Below are 13,259 nucleotides of genomic sequence, written 5' to 3' on the forward strand. Positions count from 1 at the left end.
TTCAAAACCAGGAAGCATCGTTGAGATAACCAGTCATTGGCATATTTAACTTACCTATATAAAGTCACGAAACAACAACAAAAGACTTAATGTATCGATTGAACATTGGATTTCCCTTCTTTGAGCCATGTGACGTCAGAGGCCTACAAAACTTCATATTTGGGCGTTTCAGGTTAACCGAAACTTTAAAGGAACTACTTACTTCATATTTGGGACACGCGGATTAACCCACAGATCAAAACACACGTCTGCCAAACTGTAAAAATGAAGCGATTTGCAAATCTATCTCGGGAAGAAATTGAAAACAAAAGACAACTTTTAACTCCGATCGAATACCAACACACTTCAACTGAACAAAAGATGAACATGGAAGACACCCTCCATCAGCATATTGCAGGCAACACACAACTCCAAGTTTTGCCGCGGCCAAATTCAAACCCCTCGCGAAGTTCACTCAGCTCTGTCGCACACACAGCCACTGGCACAGCATTTTGTTGTTGGTCCTCGGGGAGCATATCGCCTTTTGTCTCATATTTATCAACCGCGGCCTTCGGCCTTGGTCGATAAAGATGAAACAAAAGACGATATGGTCCCCTTGGACCAACAAAAAAAGCTGGTCTGTCAACAAGCCACCAAACATCTTATAATATTTAGGTCAAAAACGCAAATAACGTATAATAACTCAATAACAACACGCTAAGACAATTGCCAGAGTGAGGTGGGGGGGGGGGGGGGGATTGTCCGGGTGGCAATTTCGAGCCTAGAACCAGTTGACTACAGTCTGGATAAACATTTTTTTCTCGCGTTTCTTTTACTAGTAAGTGTAGTTCTTTTACTTCCTAGTAAAAACACATGCTTGGCTCATAGGGCAGGGAATTAAGGCGAACGAGGTCTGTTGACAAAGGCAGTGAAACCTGGCGGTCACTGTATCGTGACCTAGTGGCTCAGGTCAGAAACTGTTGTGTAACCGACTTGACCAGTTCCAGCTGGAGAAGGGAAGAGGTCAGATTTGCTGTAGAGAAGACGTGTGTGTGTGTGTGTGTGAGAGTGTATAGTATGTGTGTGAGTGTGTGTGTGCGCGCGTGCGTGCGTGCGCGTGTGTGTGTATTCATACGCGTGCGCGTGCGTGCGGGTATTGGTACAGGACCGTGGGAGACACAGAAAGACAGACGGGGATTGGGAGGGCGGGGCCGGTGTAACACGAAATTTTTACTCCACGAAAAATTTACTCCGGAGTAAATATTTCGTACGAAATTCTTACTCCGAGTACACTTTTCGTACGAGAAAAGAACTCCCCAAGGCACGACAAAATTACTCCCTCCACGAAATTTTTACTCCCCATTTTTTTTACTTCCAGTAAAAATCTCGTACGCAAAAATGGGATGCGGGCGAAGGGATAATCCCAATAAGTGATTTCGCGCACACGAATGTCGCGCTACCCTCCTTCCACCCCTTCCACCACCAAGACTAACAGGGGACATACAAGGGAGTAAAAATTTCGTACACCTGGCATGGGAAGTTAAATTGCTTGTGTTGGGGTGAAGTAATTTATTCGTTATTTATTCGTCAGGGGAGTAACATTTTTGTACGAAATGTTTACTCGGAACTCACCTGTCTTGGGGAGTAATTTTCTCGTGCAATGGGGCTTTTTTCGTAAAGGGAGTAACTTTTTTGTACGAAATGTTTACCCCGGAGTAAAAATCTCGTGGGAGTAATTTTCTCGTGTTACACCGGCGTATGCGAGGATTTGGCGTGGCTGGAGGAGTGAAGGGATATACAGGTGGTCGCTATATATATGGAAAGGTAAATTACATAGAAGAAATATTCATCTGGGATCCTTTGGAATGGTCGTTCGTGGCAGGTGGTCGCTTTTGAGAGGTGGTCGCTAGGGCAGGTTCGACTGTATTCTGTTATACTTTCTTTGATGGAGATAATCGTAAATAACATCGCCTTTGAAAACTCGTAGTCGTGCACTATTCACGGCCCGAACCCCGGGTGGTAAATAGAACGGATTTCCGCAAGTATTTTTGTCTTTTCAAACGACAAATAAAGGTAGGCAGCCGACGATGCATTGGGAAATAATAATACACCCGCCTACTTGCACACAGCTTGGTGCGATTGAACTCACAGGGAGACTCACATAGACCTTACAAAAAAACTGAAATTTAAAGTGGTGAAGTTGGTCTTCCAGAAAGCCTACGTTAAAGCCTGTTCTTAATTGGGCGAAGACGACTATGCGAAGAATTCTTCGCGAAGCTGACTGACTATTAGGGTGGCCGAGTGGTAACGCACTTGCGCTCGGAAGCGAGAGGTTGCGAGTTCGACCCTGGGTCAGGGCGTTAGCAATTTTCTCCCCCCTTTCCTAACCTAGGTGGTGGGTTCAAGTGCTAGTCTTTCGGATGAGACGAAAAACCGAGGTCCCTTCGTGTACACTACATTGGGGTGTGCACGTTAAAGATCCCACGATTGACAAAAGGGTCTTTCCTGGCAAAATTGTATAGGCATAGATAAAAAAAATGTCCACCAAAATACCCGTGTGACTTGGAATAATAGGCCGTGAAAAGTAGGATATGCGCCGAAATGGCTGCGATCTGCTGGTCGATGTGAATGCGTGATGTATTGTGTAAAAAATTCCATCTCACACGGCAGAAATAGATCCCTGCGCCTTGAGTCCGAGTCTGGAGATACGCGCGCGATATAAGACTTCATATAATAATAATAATAATAATAACGTCCTCTTAGACCAACTGGTCTATATTGGGACAGGTATTGGTAATACGTTGAAGATATGGTGTGATACTTTGATTCGAACAAGCCCGCTGTGGCTGTCTGCTTCGACACACCATCATTGGGTTTGTTTCGTCAAAGTATCGAAATACGATCATGATAATCGGAGACGAGAGATGATGCATGCGTGTCTTCGTGTTTTCCAAGCCCTGAGACTTTCGCTGTGAACGTGGGATCTTTTTCGTGCGCATGTGTGCACACGGGGGTGTTCGGACACCGAAGAGAGTCTGCACAAAGTTGACTCCGAGAAATAAATCTCTCGCCGAACGTGGGGATCGAACCCACGCTGATAGCGACCAACTGGCTACAAAGCCAGCGCGCTACCAACTGAGTTACGTCCCCGGCCTTCGCGAAGCTGGCCGCACGGAGCTTTAGCACTGGGGTTTCGAAGAAAAAAAGACTTCGCGAAGTCGACTTCGAGCTAAATTGAGGACCGCCTTTACTGATTGCATGGCAAGGAACTTAGATCTTAAGGTTCAAAGCTCAGCATTGAGTCATCACGCCCAGTTTCGCTGACACGTTTTGTCGAACTAATCACAGAATGTTGCCTTCATATGATGTGAGAAGATGATTGTCTTTATGATAGACTTCTATATTCACAGATATATATCCGCTAGACTGGTCTTGTCTTATTGCAGAGCACATCTGTCACCATAGCAGCTAAACATCCTTGAAGGGGGGGGGGGGGGGGGCTGTGGGGAAGGGGGCTGTGCCGGTGTGTGTGTGTGTGTGTGTGTGCGTGCGTGCGTGCGTGTGTGTGTGCGTGTGTGTGTATGTGTGCGTGCGTGCGTGTGTGTGTGTGTGTGTCTGTCTGTCTGTCTAGTCTCTCTGTCTGTCTGTCTGTCTGTCTGTCTGTGTCCGTCTGTGTGAGTGTGTGCGGACAGACACTCTGACGAACGCACGGACAACAACCATAAAGAATAGCACCCCGCCTCGTTTGCTTCGGACAGACAAACAAATAAAACATAAAAACATGCAGTTATTGTGAACATTAAAACACCAATGACAGAAGCTTTTTGACCTTCTGGTAGAGCGCAGAGGACGATACCGATATCAAGAACGGTCAGACGGACACCAACCAAAAAAAAACAATAATGCCTCGCCGCGGTTGGCTTCGAGACAGACAAATAACAAATATCACGAGGGGGAAATATGCCGTTCTTCTGAACATGAAAACACAGAAGACAAAAGATTGTTGACCTTTTGGCACAGCGTATGGGAACAAGCGCGTGAAGTTCGTCACAAAGACAAATTACCGCATTCTTCCCAAAACAACGAAGATCCCACAACAGGCCGCGCTGTGTGCATGCCTTTAAACGTCGGAGTGCGGATAACAGGTGTTTGTAATAACGACTCTTTTCCAAAAGTTTCATCAGCAAATGATGAATAAATCCATAATTACATACATGAAAGAATAGATAAATGAATAAAAGAAAAAGAAATAATTGAAGAAATGAACAACCTGGTTACTGGTGTGTTTTCTTTTATTTAAATGAACAAATGTATACAAAAATACAATGGAAAAAAATGCATATGATTCAAAGCAACTGTGTTCTTATCAACAATGGGTCATCTAGATTAGCGAGGAATAAAAAGGTAATATATATTTGTCAATGAAACACCAGGGGGAGTGCTACAAGGTGTTTCTACACTGACACAACAGCTTTGGCCTGCCTGAGTGCCAAAAATGAATATTTCTAGGAGAGAAAAAAGACCACCAAACAAACAAACATCTAAATCTAAACAACAAGATAACAAGATGACAAACAAACAAACAAACAAAGTCAGAGTGATATTGATTATGATCACTGGTACGTAGAGGAAGGGCTCCTAATATGGACCGGGATTGGGTTGTTGTTGTTGGTTTTTTTTTGGGGGGGAGGGGGGTTGGCACAACATCTGAAAGTATATATGTGTGTCCCCGAATATGCACCAGCTTCAACTAATCATAGAACTGAGAAAGGAAAAGATATAGACTGGTTTTAGTCATGCATAAAGAAGCTTGCCCTCAAGCTTTCAAAATGTATCAAATAATCTTCTTTACGTGAATGTTGATAATTTCATTTATTTTCTCTCTGTTTTTGATTAGTTTAATTCGTTTCTTGTTGAGCTTCAAATAATGTTCGCATCGAACCGAAACAGATAAATCTGATATTTGACTCGCGCACTGAGTTGTATCGTGTTATTTTGAAGTACAGAGAGCTTTTTACCATAATTCGTGATGGTCACTTCTCTGGTCCATATTAGGCTGGTAGGCTCCTATAGTATTTATGTTTTGCTTAATCGATCGAATTAAGTCTAACAGTTAACTAATGAGAGAACAACTACCAACCACAAACTGAATATTCGTCGCAAGAAAAAAAGGCTGGTTATCAGCACGAAAAAAAAAGTGGTGACCTTCAACACTCGGCCCGGGTCAGTCAAACACAGGACATCTGATGACCGTTCTTTTGCACACACAACGGTCTTGGCCTGCCTATTTGACAGCGTATATCGTGCCAGTGCCAAAAGTGAGAATGTCGGGACAGAGACAGAGAGAGAGAGAGAGAGAGAGAGAGAGAGGGGGGGGGAGAGAGAGGGAGAGATAGTGAGAGGGTGAGAGAGAGAGTGTGTGTGTGTGAGAGGGAGAGAGAGAGGGAGAGAGAGAATTGAATTGAATTGAATTGAATTGAATTGAATTGAATTGAACTTTATTCAGAGAGAGAGAGATAGAGAGAGAGAGAGAGAGCGAGAGAGAGAGAGAGAGAGAGAAAGAGAGAGAGAGAATTGAATTGAATTGAATTGAATTCGGAATTGAACTTTATTTAGAGAGAGAGAGAGAGAGAGAGAGAGAGAGAGAGAGAGAGAGAGAGAGAGAGAGAGAGAGAGAGAGAGAGAGAGAGAGATGGTGATGGAACTTTATTTTTCAAGGATAGAGGTTTAAGGCGACGCCTTTTCTTACTTCTAATACAAATGTCTAATAAATGATAAACAAGTAAAGCAACATGACAAATAAACAAATTAAACGAACGACCCAGCAAACAATCGACAAGTAAGCAAACAAGCAAATAAACACAAACAACAAAATGACAAAGTAAGCAACATACAAATCAAAAGCGAAACATGCAACATGTTAATTGAGGTTACACATGTAAAGTGATCGACGGTAAAATTCACACAATACCAACGTTTACACTAATGCTTACAATGATTATATGGTGTAAATGATGAAGATGATGAAGATAATGATGATGATGATGATGATGATTTTTTGTTGTTTGTTTGTTTGCTTAACGCCCAGCCGACCACGAAGGGCCATATCAGGGCGGTGCTGCTTTGACATATAACGTGCGCCACACACAAGACAGAAGTCGCAGCACAGGCTTCATGTCTCACCCAGTCACATTATTCTGACACCGGACCAACCAGTCCTAGCACTAACCCCATAATGCCAGACGCCAGGCGAAGCAGACACTAGATTGCCAATTTTAAAGTCTTAGGTATGACCCGGCCGGGGTTCGAACCCACGACCTCCCGATCACGGGGCGGACGCCTTACCACTGGGCCAACCGTGCTGGTCATGATGATGATGATGATGATGATGATGATGATGATGATGATGATGATGATGATGATTTGATGATGATAATGATGATGATGATGTTGATGATGATGATGGAAAATCGCAACATAAATTCCACATAATACATGCAATAAAGGACATATTTTTGTAATTCATAAAGCTTTGCCAATTGTTGACAGCTACTTGCACATGTTACGACTAGTAGCCATCTAGGTAGACATATAATGATTATGCAGAGCTTGTTTAAAACTCTTTAGTGAGGTTAATGATCTTATTACAGACGGAATGGAGTTCCACACCATAGAGCCAGAGAAGGCTTGACTAGTTTTGAACAAATCAATCCTGGGTATTGGTGGTAGAAAATTGATAGACCCGTACCTTTCGGTGACTCTGTGAAATAGGTCCTGAATATAGTTGGGCACTTCGCCATGATATACTTTGTACATCATTACAGTCTTATTAAACTGTAACTGTTTAACTAGCGGCAGGTAGTTTAGATTCTTTAACTTCAAATCAGCTGATAATTGTGGACCATTTAACATGATTTTAGCTGCCCGACGATGTAGAGAGTTTACTTTTTTCATGTGAATATCAGAGACGCCATCCCAAAGAGTTGATGCGTAATTAATATGGGATAAGATGAGGGCATGATAAAATAGTTTTAGTGTTGCGATATCGACATATTGCTTTAACTTTGATAGCAGAAACAAATTCTTGGATACTTTTTGACAAATATAATGTACATGAGATTGCCATTTTAATTCTTGATCGACTATCACACCCAAAACACAATGTTCCGTTACCTGCTGAACAGGTTGTGATTCCAGAGAAAGATTTAAATTAAGAGGTCGTGACTGGTGTTTTTGTCTTGTTGTAATAATCATGCTTTTTGTCTTCCCTGGGTGCACTATCATAAAATTCTGGTTACACCAATTGTTGACTTCATTCAGACTAGACTGTAAGGAAACTTCAATTTCTTGAACAGTCCTACAGCTTGTGTGAAGCGTCGAATCATCTGCAAAAAATTCCGTTTTAACTTTTGAATTAGATATATGAAGGGGGAGGTCATTAATGAATACACAAAACAAAATAGGCCCTAAAACTGACCCCTGGGGGACTCCACTCTTCAAACAACCTTTGGGAGAGGTTTTACCGTTTATAGAAACATACTGTGTTCTGTTGACAAGATATGATTTAAAGAATGAACACGTTGCGGGATTGTTCACGTACAATGCGAGTTTATGTAAAAGTAATGTGTGATCTACAAGATCAAAAGCTTTCTTAAAATCAAGAAATACAGCCCCTGATATGTCCGAACGCTTAATTGCCGATAGCCAGTTATCACATAGTGATGAAAGAGCTGTACTACAGGAATGTTTCGGACGAAACCCAGATTGAAAGTTGTGAAATAATTTGCACCTTTCCATGTAGTTCAGAAGATTCTTCTGGATGTGCTTCTCTAAAGGCTTTGATAAAATAGGAAGCAATGAAATTGGCCTGAAGTTATTAGGGTCAGACACATCTTTATTTTTAGGAAGTGGAACGACCTTTGCCGTTTTAAATGCATCAGGAAAAATATTTTGTTCAATGCAAAGATTATACACATACGTTAGGGATTCCACTATGTACGGTAGGGCTAATTTAAGCAACGACGGGGGGATTTTGTCAGGCCCCATGGATTTATTATTCTGAAGGTTTTCTATAAATTTTCCAACTTCATGTACGGCAATAGTTGGGATAGAGAATGAATCTTGTGATTTCAATTTATGAATACAAAATTATTTTAATCTAAACAACAGGGAGTCCCCACCCTCGACTTCTTCATTTACATTTTTAGATTGTTTCAATCGATCAGCCAAACACAGAAAGTGCTCATTGATGCGTCAGGAGAAATGGCGCTATTTAATCTCCCATTTCTTCTTTGGGATTTACCTAACACTTCATTTATGGCTTGCCAAAGCGTGGCAACATCCTTTTTGTCTTCAACCAATTTATGAAAATGATTACTTTTTGCCTGGCGTACTAACTCGGTAACTCTATTGCGTTGTGCTTTAAATTCTGATTTCCTTTGATTTTCCTTCAAAACATCACGTAGTGCCATAGCTTCTACAATCTCAGGAGTAAGCCACGGTGGTAATGTAGGGGATTTTACTCGGTGTTGCCTCAGAGGGGCATGCTTATCAATAATCGGGTAGAGTATACTTGAGAAACAATTAAGCGCCTCCTCAGCCTCAGTACAATTAAACACATCATGGAACGGAGCTGAAGATAAGTCTATGAAAAACTTAGACTCGTGAAATTTTTTAAAGCTCCGATATTCGATGGTTGTGTGTCCTTTTTTTATGACATTTTGGGATTATATAGTTCCATGAGCAGCAAGTCACGTAATGATCACTAATGCCAGAATTTACCACATTAACATTCGAAACCATTGTTTTTCTATCCGTGTATATATGGTCAATTAATGTCGCTGTTGATGCAGTTAGAGAGAGAGAGAGAGAGAGAGAGAGAGAGAGAGAGAGAGAGAGAGAGAGAGAGAGAGAGAGAGAGAGAGAGGGGGGGAGAGAGAGGGAGAGAGAGAGAAAACAAATCAAGGAAACAAAAAAGAAACCAAGAAAGAAGCAAGGAAAGAAAGAAAGAGAAAACAAGACAACAAGAAATGAAGGAAGGAAGAAAGAAAGAAGGCAGAAGGAAAACAAATTGAAAATACACAAAGAGTCATATTATATTGGTTTATTATTGTATTCAATCCGCGTTTATTATCCAGGATGAATAATAACAAGTTACGCTGTAACTTCCCGTAGACTCAGTGTGACTTACGCGCACGTTTGGCTTTCCCGTACGCCGCAGTTACATTATAAAAGCACAGAATGCTGGGCATGCTGTCGGGGGGGGGGGGGGGGGCGAGGGGGGGGGCGAGGGGGGGGGGCGTGCATCAGCTGTTTTTTGTCTGTGTAAGTCTGTATAAATGTGTGTGTGTGTTGTTATCATCGACAATAGTATACATTTTCTTTTTTAATCGCCAGACTCATTGCATTAATTTCTCATTTCTTACACAAGCATGCCACCATAAAACTGACCACTTCAAGTGAAGACTTAGTATAGGAATATATCGTGTACATGTAGCAACTACCTTGTAGATTAATCGCATGTACAGTACGTACCGGCCGCAACAGGTGTACACTGATGTGATGATGGAGTCAGAAAACGTACAACATTCTGTGGAGGTGGCGGATTTTTTCCTTCAGTTTTTATTTGGCTTCATCATCTCATGACGGGAGCATGAACCTCCACATGCGCCGTCACCGGTGTAAGCTAGCTCTCTCTCTCTCTCTCTCTCTCTCTCTCTCTCTCTCTCTCTCTCTCTCTCTCTCTCTCTCTCTCTCTCTCTCTCTCTCAGCTTATGTGCGTCCGTATTTAAGTGTTTGTATAAGGGACAGGTTGTAAGATTAGGCTTTGCCTAAAACCTCTATCCTTTGTAATAAAAATCCGTTTCAATTTCAGTTTCGCTCTCTCTCTCTCTCTCTCTCTCTCTCTCTCTCTCTCTCTCTCTCTCTCTCTCTCTCTCTCTCTCTCTCTCTCTCTCTCTCTCTCTCTGTCTATATGTATATGTTACAGTAAATTCTCGAAACTAGGAAATTTGCGAAATCCCTGAAAATTTCAGTAAATTTGTGAATTTCCTGTTTCACTCGGGGATTTCACGAATTTCCTAAAAATTCTAGGAAATTTGCGAATTTCCTGAAATGAGCATGCCATTTTTTCACAAATTTACTGAACAATGAAAAACGTTTCAGTAAATTTGTAAAATTCTTAAAAAAAAAAAAAGAGTCCGTTTTCTTTATTTTACATTGTGATTTTTATAGATTACTGTTAGAAGAAAAAAAAAGAAAAAAAAGTTGATTTGAGCATGATTTGAACCGAACATCTTCAATTTTTGGGTCCGACACACTACCAACCCGCCACGCCAGCCACATGAAAGGAAAGTGAAAATAAGTTATAAGAAGTTTTGTGGTGTTGGGATTACGAAAACTCATGTAAAAACAGCTCACACCTGAACTACCAAATCTGACAGACCATGAGCCTTTGCAGTTCAGTCCGCGTTAGGTTCATTTTGCTGATAGGCAGCCCAACAGGATGGCAGGCAATGCAGATGTTGAACTGAAGTTCACCACAGAACTTTTCAGACAACGTGAGCAAAATAAAACATATTGTTTAATCCCAAAGTCGGAATATAACAAGATTGTGGAAGATGTCAAGACTGCAGCCGTGAACAACGCAACCAAAAGTCGACAGGAATATTATAACCTGGCGAAGTGAGTTTATCTTTCTCTGTCGGTCTCTCTGTATGTCTATTGCTCTCTCTCTCTCCCTCTCTCTCTCTCTCTCTCTCTCTCTCTCTCTCTCTCTCTCTCTCTCTCTCTCTCTCTCTCTCTCTCTCTCTCTCTCTCTCTCTCTCTCTCTCTCTCTCTCTCTCTCTCTCTCTCTTTCTCTTTATCTCTCTCTTTCTCTCTTTTTGCTCTGGCTGTCTTTCTGTCTCTGTCTGCCTTTCTGTTTGTCTGTCTCTCAATCTCTATCTCACTGTCGCTCTTTTTATCTGCCTGCCAGTCTGCTAGCCTGGCTGGCTGGGTGTCTTTCTGTCTGTGTCTGTCTGTCTGTCTGTCTCTGTCTGCCTTTCTGTCTCTCTCTCTATCTCTATATCACTGTCGCTCTTTTTATCTGCCTGCCTGTCTGCTAGCTTGGCTGGCTGGGTGGCTTTCTGTCTGTGTCTGTCTGTCTGTCTGTGTCTGTCACTCTGAAAAAACAAAACAGGCTTTCATACGCAATACATCTTTTACCAATGCATGGATCGAGTGCCCTACCACACATTTTGTATTTGTGTTTTCAGGTATGACGTTCTCCAGTGTGGTCCTGTTGAAAAGCTCATTAAGAAGAGGAGTTGTGCTGAACAAACCCCTGTCTACTATGTCACCATCGAGGAAACTTTCGACGTCATCAAGCGCGCTCATATCTCGACGGGCCATGGTGGGCGTGATCGAATGATCAAAGAAACACAAAGGAAATATGCAAACATTAGTACCAAATCGCTCGAGCTTTTCAAGTCACTATGCGAAGAATGTCAGAAAAAGAGAAAGAGACCCATGACAAAAGGTGTAGTTGTGCGTCCAATCATCAGCAAGGAATTTGCATCACGAGGACAAGTTGATCTTGTTGACATGCAGTCCATGCCAAGCAACGGTTACAAATGGATCATGGTGTATCAAGACCATCTCACCAAGTTCTGCGTCCTCCGGCCTATTAGGAGCAAACGCGCTGTAGAGGTTGCAGCCCAGCTGCTTGACATCTTTCTCGTGATCGGTGCTCCTGCAATTCTCCAAAGCGATAACGGCACTGAGTTCACAGCCAACATCATTTCAGAACTGAAAGATTTTTGGCCAACATTGGTATTAGTTCACGGGAAGCCGCGACATCCACAAAGCCAGGGATCGGTTGAAAGAGCAAATGGTGACATCAAAGACATGCTGGTGGCCTGGCTGGCGGACAACCATACTCAAGACTGGGCAACAGGGATAAAGTTTGTGCAGTTTTATAAAAACTCTTCCCATCATTCGGGAATAAAGCGATCCCCCTACTCAGCACTATTCGGCAGCGAGGCTAGTGTTGGGCTCACAACATCATCTCTACCCTTTGAAGTCCTGAAGAATTTGGAAACTGAAGAAGATCTCCTGGCACTGGTTTTGCATCAGCCATCCTCTGAATCCAGCGATCCATCTCCTACAGAATCAAACCCTCAGACTCATTCAGAATCAAACCCTCCAGCTCCTTCGGAATCAAACCCTCAGGCTTCTTCAGAATCAAACCCTCCAGCTCCTTCGGAATCAAACTCTCAGGCTCCTTCAGAATCAAACCCTCCAGCTCCTTCGGAATCAAACTCTCAGGCTCCTTCAGAGTCAAACCCTCCAGCTCCTTCGGAATCAAACTCTCAGGCTCCTTCAGAATCAAACCCTCCAGCTCCTTCGGAATCAAACTCTCAGGCTCCTTCAGAATCAAACCCTCCAGCTCCTTCGGAATCAAACTCTCAGGCTCCTTCAGAATCAAACCCTCCAGCTCCTTCGGAATCAAACCCGCCAGCTCCTTCTGGATCAAACACGACTCCTTCTGAATCAAGCGATCCAGCTTTCGGTTCGCAATCACTTACTAGTTGCATGGACACACCGGTCATCGCAGATGTTCCAGGACAAATGTTGGATGCTCGCAGTGATCAGATCAAACGGTGTCGAGCAGATGCTTTTTCTGGTCAAATGTCTCAAGCACAGCGAATGGTGAAGAGAAGTCGGGTGGACCTGAAAGCCGGAGAAGTTGGTGATAATGTCGCTGTGCCCGTGCCTCTAGTGGATCGTGGCAGAGGAGATCCAAGAAATATACTTGGTGTGATTTTACACAGGGACGTGGAAACAGACATCTACACGATTGCGGTTAAGGCTGGTATCTTACATGGCGGATATTCTCGAAACCAGTTTGATTTATGTCCGCAGAGATTGCTAACCGAAGAAGATGTCTCTCTTGACAAGGCTGTGTCGTTGCGGTCAGCCGTGATAGAACAGTCAGCATCAGGCGGGCAAGGCTTTGTGAAATGCAGCTGTGCAGGGTCGACAAAATGTAAAACAAATCGATGCAAGTGCTACAAAGCCAAAGTACTGTGCAACTCAAGATGTCACAGCAGCCAATCCTGCACCAATAAATAAGACGCACCATGAAGAAATTTTTAAGCGTCTTTTCATTGCCATAATTATGTCTTGGTTTAAACACGGTTTTATTCAATTAAACATGAGACAATAATAAAACGAGAAATAATAGGGCCATGAACTCAAGCGAATGCTTATATTACGTGCCATATGTCTGTGCTGTACAT

The 13,259-nt window shown here is 42.7% G+C and overlaps 1 protein-coding gene across 1 annotated transcript; it reads left to right on the forward strand.

The window, feature by feature from the left end:
- The first annotated feature begins 10,295 nt into the window (after positions 1–10,295).
- On the forward strand, positions 10,296–12,781 carry LOC138977194 (KRAB-A domain-containing protein 2-like). The gene is made up of 3 exons (XM_070350098.1): positions 10,296–10,662; positions 11,235–12,237; positions 12,740–12,781. Exons 1-3 carry the CDS (start codon positions 10,484–10,486, stop codon positions 12,779–12,781), a joined length of 1,224 nt encoding a protein of 407 aa, XP_070206199.1. The 5' UTR covers positions 10,296–10,483.
- Positions 12,782–13,259: the final 478 nt, after the last annotated feature.

The sequence above is a fragment of the Littorina saxatilis genome, linkage group LG9 (genome assembly GCF_037325665.1).
Source record: "Littorina saxatilis isolate snail1 linkage group LG9, US_GU_Lsax_2.0, whole genome shotgun sequence".
Taxonomy (NCBI): domain Eukaryota; kingdom Metazoa; phylum Mollusca; class Gastropoda; order Littorinimorpha; family Littorinidae; genus Littorina; species Littorina saxatilis.